Raw genomic sequence first — 13225 nt, forward strand, 5'->3', positions numbered from 1 at the left:
GACTTCAAGCCGTTACAGCCACTTGAGGGATTGGGATATCCACAGAGTCCCAGAGCTTTCTGCCACTGCCAATCCAAAAGCTGCTACTTTTCCTTATTGCAAAAGAGGGGAGGACGTGACCGTTGCCAATTTGGACACCTCACCTTTGCTTGGAGGTTTGGTTTTGCACCTGTACAAGTGTTGAATTATATAAGAAAAAAATACTGTCTGCAACCTCTAAGGCGATCTCCCTCCCCCTCTTTTATTAAATGGCAACTACCTGTACCACTCCCAGTGTAATCACTATATTTGAGCTCAGCTTAATGGACAGCATTGCTCCTGGGAAGATTTCACGAACTGAAAAATTACACTGACGTGAAATAGGCTCAACCGTTTCTGAACTGTGCTTTCCCAGCCGCGGATCTGCGTTTCTCCCTATTGAATTGCAGACAAAGTGAGATCAAGCAGACATCTGTTAGCACTCAAAATGGAGGAAGTATCAGCATTTAAAGTTCTAAGATTCTGTTCCAAAAGCAGTGATCTTCCTTGGTTCGTATGTGTATTTTGCGCATCTTATGTGAGCAGGCAGCTGCCAGTTTGTTTATGTGTTAGCTTGAGGCTTTGAAACTTCTCTTTTTACCTCAGACAATCCGGCAGGCTCTCCTCTTGCAGCCCCAACTGCCTTCTTGTCATCAGCACTAGACTTTTTTTTTTTTTTTTTAAGCAGTCTCCTTTTACTGATACCTGTGCTAATGACAAGATTATGTTCTATGTTAGGGAACTAGGTCAAGGCTAGGTTGGTAGTATGGCAAAGTTATCCTTCATACCTTTTAATTTGCAAAGACTGGTCAGCTAATAAATATAATCATTGGTGTACACTAAGGTTTGCTTAAGGACTAGTTCATCATCTTCCAGTTTGTTTTGCAGGAAGTTTAACAGAAGCATTTTTTTGTTAATTTTGCAGGATTATGTTGATAAAGAAAAGGCAATTGCCAAAGCTTTGGAAGACCTCAGAGCAAACTTCTACTGTGAACTCTGTGACAAGCAGTATCAAAAGCATCAAGAGTTTGACAACCACATAAACTCTTACGATCATGCTCACAAGCAGGTAAACAAATGTTGATAGCACAGTTCATCAATTTTATATTCATTGCAGTGGTCTTGTTTATGGTTAATACTTTGAATTTCCCCAGTGTATCTGTTTTCCTTGTAGGCCCAGGGATAGATGTTCTATGTCACTGGTTAAGATTCTCATGCCCACCATACACTTAAAAAAACCCAAAACAACAAACGAAAAACTCAACTCACTGTTGGCATGAAGGAGCCCAGTTTTGAATGATCCATGGGCAGGAATGGGCTGCTGCTAAACTGGGAAGAGTACAGATGGATATGGATGGCTCCTAGTTTGCACCAGCTTTTAACATAGTACAGCTTTGGAGACTGATATGCCACGTGTGCGGATTTTAATACTTTAGTCTGTGTTCTGTCAAGTTACTGAAAACAGACTAGGAAATAATGGGCTGTGTCAAAGGAATCGTAAAAAAGGAGCACTTTCCAAGTTCTGTAACCCTCAGGAGAAGGTGGATTCAGAATCTGTGTGGAACTGGCTTTGGTCCCAAGGTGGGGATGTACTATAGTATCTACATGATACTTCATACTGCACAATAAATAATAAAAGTTCATGTGTTAGCCTGATCTATTTGACCATTTGAAGCTGCTAAATGAGATGTAAATGTACAGTAGATAGCAGTGTTGTGCTCATCTAGAGATGAAATTGCTTAAAGGAGGTTTTTTGATATTCCTAGTCATAAATTCTAACAATACAATCATTGAAGTGCTGATAACTTCTAGAGGGTGTGCTGTAGAGTACTAGATCTTGCAAAATATCAGTGAAGCAACAGCTTAAAAACAAGAATATGGCATTACAGAGCATGATTTTTTTTTTGTGTGTGTATTAAATGTAGGATATAATAGTTCAAAATAAATTCACTACAGGAGTCTTAAGAGGAAATCTCACGGCAGGGCAGTTTCTGTTTGAGTACTGTGGTGAATTGTGGTTTAATAGAATTAAGAGCAGAAATTTAATTCATTTACTTTGTGTTGGGAAAACGGGCTGCTTTGACCGAGCTGGTGGCACAGTCGTGATACCTGAGAGCAGTGTACTTCATCTAAAGTTTTCCATCAACTTGGTTGAAACTTGAGTGCAATTACATGCATCTATTTAGGAGGTGAAAGGACCTGTTTGTGTCACATTCTTACAGCGTGGTGATGCAGTATGATTATGTCAACTCCTGTTTAAAACCCTTGGGTGTTTAATAGTGGGGACTGAGATGAGGTTGGCAAGGCTGAGAGTTTTTCTAGCATCTAGAGATGCTGTGGAAGAAGAAACAAACCTGTGGAAAGCAACCACCCCTCATTGGTATAAAAGGAGTCATTAATAGGGGTGCAAGAAGAGTGATCTGAAAGAAAAATGTCTTGGGAACACATAAGGTGGCATAATCTTCTCATCGGTAGAAAGAATTTGGGGGTTGCTTGGTACCGCTGATTATTTTTAAAGGAATTTATGTTCTTGGATAATTTGCATCCATTGCAGTAACTTCAGGCAGGCTTTGGAGAAGATGAGCCTTCAAACTCTCGCTGCGTCATCCAGCATTAATTTCTAGTTACACAGGGATTTAAACAAAGAAGCAATCATGCTTTGCTTAAGGAAAAAATTGCTTGTCCAGCTTTATGTCGTGCTGAAATGTGTGTCACCCCGTTGGGTCAGTGTTCAGTAAGTGAACTTGAAACTACCTAGAAATAATGAAGGTAAATTTGCATAAGTAACACTATCTCACTTCTGTTGTTCATTACCACTCAAGATAGGCTCATTTCTAACAGTCTATTCTAAATTTTAAGGTAGTTAGAAAAGAAGAAAATGCTGTGCTTTTCATAATACGTTGCACATTGGTGTTTCATATTTTGCCTCTTTGGACAAGAAGGCAAGGTTACATAAAGGCTAACATAAATTTTTTTGAGAAAAACCATGAGGTTTTCTTAAAAACAGGCTAATCAGTAGGCTCTCTTGGAAAGATGAGACATGACGGTATCCTAGACAATTACAGCAAACCAGCTTGGTATATATTATCTGCAATGTCTTGTCTTCTCAGCAGTAATTCCTGAGGCAACAGTGCTTCGTTTTTGCCTTTTTCTTAGCTTGTTGAACAGATTTCCACGGGTTCATTTTTGCTTTTAAGTATTTTTAGTTACACATACCCATGACATTGAAGTGTTTGCTTATTCCTTCTGTGGCTCAGTAAGCATTAGGCTGTCCCTGTAAACAGATGTTCCATCCTCAGATCCCTTTCTGCTCCCAAGTTATAAAGACACTGTCTTGTATTCCAGGAAGGAACTCAGGATTATTGCGATACAGGGACGATAGGTAAGTGTATTGATCCCTACCAGGTAAATTTTGGACCCACCGACTTGTCAACACCAAACAATTAAAGGGGAGGTTTTATTATTATTACTATTTTCTGACTATGCTGGTTTCATATAGCATTCGGATATGTCTGAATCGACCTGAACACCAAGTTTCTATCCAAAAGGCAGTTTTTCTAGATTACCTTAACTGGGAAAATAATCTTCAATTTATTGTCACAAACCATTGGCCTGTTTAAGTCATTGTATTTCAAACATCTTGTTGGAGGTGTGCAATGTTGTTCTCTAGATTTTTTTTTTTTTTTTTAAGTTGGTTGATACTTGAAATGAGAAGTACAGATGTTTTTAAAGAACAGTAACCCTATCTATTCACCAAATAGTCAGTTCCTCTCAGGGGAAACCAGAGGACTTCATACAGAGGACTTCCACTGCAAGAGGAAAAATAAACTCAGTTCCCTTAAAAATCCTACAGTGAGCAACCGAAAAAGGCTGTAACCATAGATGTCATAACTTTTTGTACGCTGGAAAGCTACTTATATCTTTAATGGGTTTTTTTTAGCTGTAAGATCTTGAGCCTGGTAACTGGAAGGACTGGTAGCTTCTGAAGGACCCCCGCCTCTGATGTTGCACAGTCCTGACTGTCAACAGAGTAATAATTAACAGACAAATGCAAGAGAGGCAAATGTAGAAACAAAACTTCTCCTGCAGCTAGCTAGGAACTTGGGTAGCGAAGATGGACCCGGTGTATTTTTGTGCTGCTTTCCTGCAGATATGTGATGTCCAGATGGTTGAGAGCTCCCACAGTCCTAGAATACTCTGGACTTAGCGGAGACTTAGGGCATTACATTCGAGTGGGCCCTTAATTTGGTTTTGTGTTTTGACATCAAGATAAAATACTTCATGTTAGACTTGCATGAAGATGAATGTGGGTCACCTTATCTGGGGTTGTACCCACTTTGTGTATTCATCTCAAATAAACCTAATCTGTATTGCCCATCACTTAGAGCAGCTTGCAAGAATTACTATAGTAGGAATTATCTTATGTGTAAGTAATGTAGCATTTACAGTCAGCTTTTACTGTTTTTTTTCTTACTTCATCCAAGACTTACTTACAGAATCTCATATATGGTCACCTCTTTCCTGCTAGCGTGCCTGATGAGGGGTTGAGCTGTTCACTGAGTCACTGACCCAACAGAATAAAAACATTCACCTTCTGAATTCAATGTGAAAAACAAACATGTTCCTGTGTGAACTTTTGCCAGGTTAACTAGGAGAACGCTAACCAGTATTGAAATGCAGTCTTTTATGTAGCTTTCATTTTATTTATTTCTAAATGTGTGGCATTTTGGAGGTGTAGATGATTAATTCTGCACAGATTCTCTTTATAAAAGGATAAAGGGAATGTATTTCCATAAAGAAGTTCTTTGGGAAAGAGGGTGGAACTAAGAACTGAAACTGTAGATCTGCAGTTCTCTTCACGCCCTAATTATCTGGATCTTTGCTTCTAATGCCGAGGGGGAGGGATCTGTTAAAGCACAATAAAACTACCAACACAGTCACTGCTGTGGTTGTTGAGTACTCTCATTCCCAAACCCTGAACTTTCTGGTTTGGGGAGAATTGGACTTGTGTTTTCTAAAAACTTGTATCTTCAAGCACAGCTTGGGTGTAGAAGACTGAAGAGAGAATCTCCAAGATACTTGGTGTTACATGGGAGGCTTTTCTACTCTAGAAATGCTTTACCCTCAAAAAACCCATGGTATTTTTCTTAACCCAGTTTTAGCTGTTCAGCTGCTTATTTGCTGATGGCAAACACATGTGGAGAAGAGCACTTATACATGGAGAGTGTTCAGTAAAATAAGTCTTCAGCGTGCAAGGCCTGGACATTGTGATTACAAGCAATGCTAACCTCCTGAAGGGCAGGCAGACTTGTTGGGTTATCTGTGTTGCATTAACGCGTGGTATATTTTCCTAAGTTGAAAATGAGGTGTCAGGGAAGAAATTAAGATGGAATGAAACTGCAGTTGTGTGCCATTTCCCCTCTGATCTTTTCACCTCATTTATGAGTGTGCAAAGATTGTTGATTACCAAAAATAAGCAGGCCCTGTGTTCTCACTTATATAAAATTATAAAGGTTGCCATCCTTTGAGCTCATATTTAGCTAATGGCGTAGTTCACTCCCAGAAGCTTTTGTGGCAAAGAATCAAGCATACGTCAAAAGTTCAGAAAGCCAGAAATCTGCTGGCGTGTAATGAAAAGTACATTATTATTTTATTTAATAGGGATTGGCAGAGAGACTTGAGAACAATAGCAGGGGAGGGGTAGGCTCTGATGGGATTGTGCTGTCACATGAGCTGCCTCCTGTCTCAAGGCAATGCAGAAGTCTCACTGTACGTGGATCCAGTCTGTCCCTCTCTCCTGAATATAAGGTTTGTCATGAAAGTCTGAGATCTTCAGGTCTAGGAAAGCAGTGTAGCGGGGTGCTTTTTTTTTATTCTGAGAATAACACAATCTCTTTCTGCTCTGCAATTTTAGGCAAAGACTGCCTCTCAAATGGGCTCAGTTCAGCAAGATTGCATGGCGTTGTCAACTTAAATTGGGAAAATCCGTTTATTGCTGGTCCTGAACCTGAAAAGCAGTGCACTCCAGTTCAGCACTGCGGAGGTCTTACCTTGATACCATCTCACCAGCAAAACCTCATGCACGATTGCCACAGCGTGTGCTGAGTTTTTTCCTGTTACAACAGTTTCTGAATCCTGATCATCCCCCTTCTAACCACCTTCGCGTGTCTGTGATGGGCTATCTCTAGAGCTTTTAAATGATGCCGGAGTGCAGCTTATTTAAGCTGATTTGAAGAGAATTGTAAGGTAATGGCGTTGTATGCCAATTTGGCCCCTCCTGAGCTATGCAGTGATCGGGAGATAATCCATTACTGTAGCCTCTTTGTGCTGGAGTACTGAGGTAGCTGCAGATTTTATAGAAAACCTGTTCTTTAAGAGCTCAATTTGCACTCCCATTTGAAATTTAGAGACGACTTAGTAATTTTGTTAGAAACAAGGCTGAAAGCTTAAAATACTACTCTTTGTTACAAAGCTGAGGTGGGTGGCAGCTATTAATAAAACACAATACCAAGCTGAAGGAAGGCTTGAGGTAGTGAAGTACCGCTTCTAGCATGCAGAAATTTGGACAAACTTTATTTAAGTGCTAGTGATTTGGGTCCTTATTTGCTGGTCACTGGGCTTACTGATGTAGCCCTTTTTATAGCTGAAGTAATAAACCAGAATAATATTTCTTGGCTTCATGATCACCATCATCCCACAGTTTGTAAATGCGTTGCTGCTTAGATAAACCTTCTGCTTCCTCAGAAAACACACTGCCTATGAAGAAAAAATGCTTCCTAATTTTTAAATCCTATAGTAGCATGAAGCTATATGTTTGATTTAATATAGGTTGGTGGCTCTGTTCCTGTTGAAGAAATTATAGTCTTGCTGAGCACCGTGGGAAGACTTAAGGCTGGTTTCACCCCAAGAAGATAGGTTCCCAGGGCTGCTTTTCCTTAGTTGGTGGGGAGAAGCTCCCTGAGGATGATTGGGTGGCTATGTTAAATTCTTGTTTAAGTTTCTTTGCTGTGTTGGGGGGAAGGGGCAGCTGTGTGACTCCTCTCCCGTGGCTGTCCAGCCTCTGTGCAAACACCCACACATATGGTGCGGTCCAAAAAGTAATTTAGAGATTTTAGAGGATTAGAGTAATGAACACTTGCCTAAGGATTAGATGGAAATTTCTTTAGTGTAAGCCTAGCTTAAATATCGATTTAGTTCAAACAGCTTTCTGGAAAGGCTGAGGCCTGGAATATGCTGAAAAGCATTTCATTGCTTTGATATACTCCTTTTACTACTGTGAAATTGTACTTGAGGCTTTTAATTGCTTCACCCCAGTTAGGTTTGGGAGAGGAGGGTAGGCGCAGCTGTGGTTAACTGGTTATCCACTGTTCTTTGCGTGGATAAATGACTGGATTCAATTATGCACTTGAAACAATGAGTGAGGTAACAGATACTCTGACAGGATATTTTGAAAAGTTCTGGCTATTTTAAAAGTTCAGTGCTAATCGGCTGCCTGCGAGCGTAGCCTTCTGCTGTAGTGATTTGTTTTTACAGATGAGCAGTATGGTCTTCTGTCGTTCTTCCTTCCCCTACCCCAGGTTGCATTTATGTAAGATGATGCAGTCCAGCCAGGTTTCTTGGAACTTGGCTCCTTGCAAACTTGAGAAATCATTTCTGATGATAGGTGCATCGTTTTAGGTCAGTCAAGGTGCTGAGCTACGTTATGTTCCGTATTTTACGTTCCCAAGGAGATGGCATGGTGCAGTTGTGGAGCTTTTCTATCCGATACTTACCCAGCAAGACCCTTCTTCCTTCTGGCCCCTGTGACAAAAAGAAACTCAGCCTTGAGATCTCTTAGTCCTTTATACAGTCAGCTTTGTAAAATCAGACCAACTTTTCCCCAATTTGGAGAGTGATACATTCTCAGCAGTCTTGAAACTGTGGTTAGTGGTTTATCATCTTAAAAGGCACAGATATCAGTGTAGCTAGGTGTTGCCGTGTATTGCATATTCTCGAGTTGCAGTACATCGGGATAGTTCATTTGCTTCATTACTTCTAATTTATAAGTGTTGAGAGTGGGAGGTTTGGGGGAGCAGAGACATGCAAAGGTCAGCATTTAAGGAAATGGGCATTTAATTCTGTTTTCATTAAAATGGTCTGTTGCAATGAAGGCAGGATTGCATTGTGGGCAGCTGCATCATTATCAACTGACTTTGAGCCTGTTTTACTTCACAGGGAGATGTTTGAGGCCACGTCTGGGGGGTGGAGGTGGGTTTCTGAGTGCACCATTGCACCTTCCTCTTTAAAGTAAAAGGTCACAGTTCATTTCTGTTGTAAATAGCTGGGTCGTATTTTTTTCCAAATGGATGAGTGATCTAGAGACTTGGCATCAAACCCCAGTTAAATAATTTTGTCAGCTGTTGGTGACTTTAACTTCCTGGAGCATTTTAGATACATTTTTTACATCAGCATGGAAAAGCTGATAGCATTGCTTAGTCCATTTTTTTTTTTTCCCTTCCCTTTGGAAAAAAAATTACTATTCAACATTTAACATACACCACAAAACCCTTGAGCCCTTTACTTGTCCTGGTGAAAGTAGCTCTGTTATTCCAGGTGGGATCGTTGCTGTGTCGGTGCGTGTATGTGTATGTGCGTTCCCCCCTTCTGATCCAAACTCCCTAAGCTTGGCCCCGTAGCTTCGCTGGCTCAGCTTCCTCTCCATAGAATAGCTTGCAGACACACCGAGAGCCTGTGTAGTAATGCTTGCTTTTTCTTTTTTTTTTTTTTTCTCTCTTCCACTCTTGTTATAGTTTTACTTTCTTTTTTTCTTTGTGATGTGACGTTTTCAGCTGATGTATTGAAAGCAAACCCTTCTAATTTTGGAGTCCAGATCACAAGAGTGAGTTTCTTTCTACTAGTGTCTATAGCTGTATTTTTTTTGTGTGTCCTCCCCTCTGATTTTGGTAATGCTCAACCACATTTAGTAAATACGATTAGGTAAGAGAATCCTCTGTCTTGTCAAGTCTTCCCCTTTTTCACAAAGCAATGTTCTCTTTACATTGGGCCAACTTAATGCCTCTGATTTGAACTTTGGGTTAGTTTTTAGATCCACTGTTTCTGTGTGTACTGGTCTGACTCTGCTCCATTAAAGAGGCAGAGTCAGCCAGCCTCCAGGTATATTTAGAATTTACCAATGATTTGTACATCTTGTACGAGGATTTTTCTAAAGTGATTACTGCTTTGAGTACTGTCAGTCTTTCAGGCCCTTCATGAAATGCCTGAAAAACATGAAACTTTTCAAAAGCTGGGTACGTGATGCTTTCTGGAATTGGCCCTTTTGAAGGGGTTTCAAATTGTGCACCAAAAAAGAAAAATTAATCCCTTAGGATGGTAGAGGTCTGTCTTTGCTGCTTTCTGATACTCAAACTTCTGTATAGCGCTCTAAAAAAATGCCTTGTGAATTTTCACATGTATTCAAAGGAGAAACAGCAACCTCTTTTCCTAGTGCTTTGAGGCAAGGACTGCAAAAATTTTCTGAAGTCTCGGATGTTCGTTTTCTATAAGATATCTAGATTTCCTCAGTGACGTTATGGTGTTTGAAACTCCTTGGGTTTGGGTTTGCTTCCTCACATGATAAGACTTCTGGGGAACTTAGTGTTTCTGCCTTCTAAAATATTAAACCCCAAAAGACCCCACTGCCTTTTAGAGCATTTTGTTTCTTGAGAGACTGTCTCAGAACTACTGTCAGGAAAGCAAGTAACTGTTTGTGGTGTATGTTGTATTATTTATTTGCTTACTGGAATCATCTGCATGGGATTTTTGGCACCTTTTCCAATGTAACTTGTACATTGCTTTTGTAAGAGATAATACCTGGGTAACTCTCTTGAACCAGCTAATCCCTTTCTGTTCGTTGGCCCATGCTATTAAGACTTCTGTCATGCACTGTTTGTCAAGTACATTTGCACCCTGCAAAAGCAGCAAAGTAAACAGTCTTTTTTTTTTTTTTCCCTTCCAGAATTTGCTTGTTGCTTTGAAATCAGCTTTATTGTACATGCTAAAGAAAACCAGTAATGTTGATTGGAAATGCATATACACAGACTTGAAGTCATAGCCAAAAGTGATCAACAGTTGTCTTTTCATTTACCTACTGGGAGGATGGCAATGTGCTCCATTTGGTTTGTTGAGCTAAGATGCTGTTGCTCCATCCTAGCTCAATAAATGTTACTGGGGAGGGGCTTTACAGCGTACTTTCCAGTGCTACAGCAAAGAGATGCTTTCGGACACTTAACCACGAACCGCTTTTATCTAATCCGTTCCTGCTTTCTTTTGCCTCAGAGGTTGAAGGATCTCAAGCAAAGGGAATTTGCTCGCAATGTCTCTTCAAGATCACGTAAAGATGAAAGGAAGCAGGAGAAAGCCCTCCGGCGTCTACACGAACTGGCTGAACAGAGGAGACAGCCTGAATGGTTAGTACAGGTGATCCCTGAGCACCCTTGGAGCGTGTGTGCAGGAGTCCTGCGTGGGACTGCGGCCCTTTGCTGCACTGGCATTCTTGCTCCTGTAAGCCTGCGCAAATTCTGAGGGCAAAGCTTCGTGCTTAAGTTTGGCCTCATGCTGTGGTTTTGATAGGAGTGAACTCGCTAAAAACGTAGTCCAGAGCATCCCCAAACTGCTTTATCCAGTAGTACCTTTTCTTCTCTTATTTAATATTACTAAAAAATTCAAATGGCTGTATAATGCTATTTTACTGCATATTTCTGGATACAAGAGTACTTGAAATGTGTAAAAGACTGTTTTAGAACAGGCATGAAACCAACTGCAGAGGTATACAGATGGCAGTCAGCTGTTTTCTCTATTTTAACTTGTTCATACAGTGCACCTGGAAGTGGACCCATGTTCAGAACCACCACGGTGGCCGTGGATGAGGAAGGTGGAGATGATGACGATTCTGCAGCCAACAGCAGTTCTTTTATCCAGACGACTTCTGGCCAAGCTACAGAGATGACGATGGACAGAGGTTTCCTAAACACTGGACAAGTCGGTGGCACTGTTATGCCAAGCCAAGTGCCCATCCAGACAGCGCAAGCAATCAGCTTTGGCATTAAGAGTACTTTGGGAACTCCGCTGCAGAAGATAGGTGTGTCGTTTTCATTTGCCAAGAAGACTCCGGTAAAGCTTGAGACCATAGCTTCTGTTTTCAAGGACCACGTGGAAGAATCGAGTTCTGCAGATGGAGCAAAAGCTGATGAGAGAGGGTCCTCAGATACAGGGAGCCTGCAGAAATCTGGTGAGGGCGAAAGCACAAGTAATTCTGACGGCAAGACAGAGGAAGATGACCAACATGACAAAGATGGTGGGTCTCTAGCCACTACGTTATCCAAACTAAAAAAGATGAGACGAGAAGACGGACCAATGGCAGTTGAACCAGAATACTACCACTATATTCCCCCAGCCCATTGTAAAGTAAAGCCTAACTTTCAATTCCTGCTTTTCATGAAGTCTACCGAACAAATGGAAGCTGAAAATGTGAACAAAAAAACCACGCATGAAACTAAAAAGGGTAGTTCTCCAAAACCCAAACCCGGCAAGCACACAGAGAAGGCTGCTGAGAGCACGGGGCAGCAGAAGGCGCAGAGTACTACTGAAACTGCGGCTCAGCAGAGCAAAACAGAACTAAAAGAAATCCCAGAAAGTGTGAGTATGCAGGAGAGCAAGCATCTTACGGAGAGCATTCTCTCCGAGCCAGACACTACTAAAGAAGTCGCTCAGCCTGTCCCAGGCTGTAAAGATGTCACTGAAGGACCAAAGCATCCGACAGGACCTTTTTTTCCCGTTCTGAGTAAAGACGAGAGCACGACTCTCCAGTGGCCTTCAGAGCTTCTCATATTTACCAAAGCAGAACCGTCTGTTTCATATAGTTGTAACCCCCTGTATTTTGATTTCAAACTCTCTCGCAACAAAGATGCTAAAGGTAAAGGGGCAGAGAGATCTAAGGATCCAGGGGGTCTTTGTAAAGAAAACGTTCAGAGCACAGAGTCTGGTGAGATAAGCAAACCCAAGGAAGCAGAAAGCGTAGCTAATAGTTCTGCTCTAAAAATGGAAAACAAATCTCTGTCCACCTGTGGCTCCCAGAACAAGCAGGAGTCCAGTTGGACAAGCGTTAGTAAGGGAGAGGGAGAGGACAGTAGTAAAAGCATAACCGGTAAGAATAAATCTGGGAGATCCCATAAACACAAAAAGAAAAAGAAGCACAAAAAGTCCAGCAAACACAAACATAAACACAAGGAGGAGGCTGACGAGAAGGGCCGAAAAACTGACTTGGGGGAAGAGAAACCCAAGAAACGGAAAAGACACAGACACAAAAAAGGCAAATCCTTTCTTTCTACTGAATCGGAACGAGCACTAAAAACCGACCTGTCTGAAGATTGTAGCCATTTCCAGAAGAAAAAGCGGTTCTCTCAGGATTCCCAGAGGAAGTCTCTGTCTGCTGAAGAGGGAAGCAGCGGTAAAAAAGAGGATGGTGGTAACTCCTGCCCAGAGCACGGCAGCAAAAAACACAAGGCTGACCTGCAGCAGTTACCTGCTTCGAGGAGACGGTGTTCAGCTCACGCCTCTTTTCCGCGGGGCGCCCCCAGCCGCGGGAGCCGGCAGAGCAGCGGGGACTACGACAGCGACGAGGGCTCTCACAGGAAGCACTGCCGGCAGAAATCCCCGTCGCAGTACAGCGACGACTATGACTCCGGCAGCGACCACTCCAGGTCCGGCAGCGACCACTCCAGGAGCCGCTCCAGGTCGGGGCGGAGGCACTCCTCTCGCAGGTCCTATTCGACCAGCTCTGATGCCTCCTCGGACCACAGCCGGTACAGCCGTCGGAGAAGTTACTCGGATGATAGCTACAGCGATTACAGTGACCGTTCAAGGTGCCATTCAAAGCGGTCCCACGACTCGGAGGATGACTCCGACTACAACAGCTCAAATCACAGATCAAAGCGGCGCAAGTACTCCTCTTCTGAAGACGACTACAGCTCGAGTAGGAGCAGATCGAGAAGTCGAAGCAGGAGCCGAACCCACCCTCGAGGTAGGTCAAGAACAAGGAGCCGGGGCAGAACTCGCAGCAGCAGCTGCAGCCGCAGTCGAAGCAAGAGGAGAAGCCGAAGCGTAACGGGTCGCAGCTGGAAACGGAGCCGCAGCTATAACAGGGAACGGAGCCGCGGCACTAGGAACACCT

General features: G+C 42.3%; 1 protein-coding gene across 1 annotated transcript in view; it reads left to right on the plus strand.

Annotated features, from left to right (window-relative positions):
• GPATCH8 (G patch domain containing 8) overlaps positions 1 to 13225 on the plus strand; it is a gene marked incomplete at its 3' end in the record, with an annotated part of 39005 nt that overhangs the window by 24561 nt on the left and 1219 nt on the right. Inside the window, exons 5-7 of the mRNA XM_009584157.1 lie at positions 944 to 1087; positions 10333 to 10463; positions 10872 to 13202. Of these exons, the coding sequence (XP_009582452.1) occupies positions 944 to 1087; positions 10333 to 10463; positions 10872 to 13202 (2606 nt within the window). The remainder of the gene's footprint in view (positions 1 to 943; positions 1088 to 10332; positions 10464 to 10871; positions 13203 to 13225) is intronic.

This window comes from Fulmarus glacialis, unplaced genomic scaffold (assembly GCF_000690835.1).
Source record: "Fulmarus glacialis isolate BGI_N327 unplaced genomic scaffold, ASM69083v1 scaffold26410, whole genome shotgun sequence".
NCBI lineage: Eukaryota > Metazoa > Chordata > Aves > Procellariiformes > Procellariidae > Fulmarus > Fulmarus glacialis.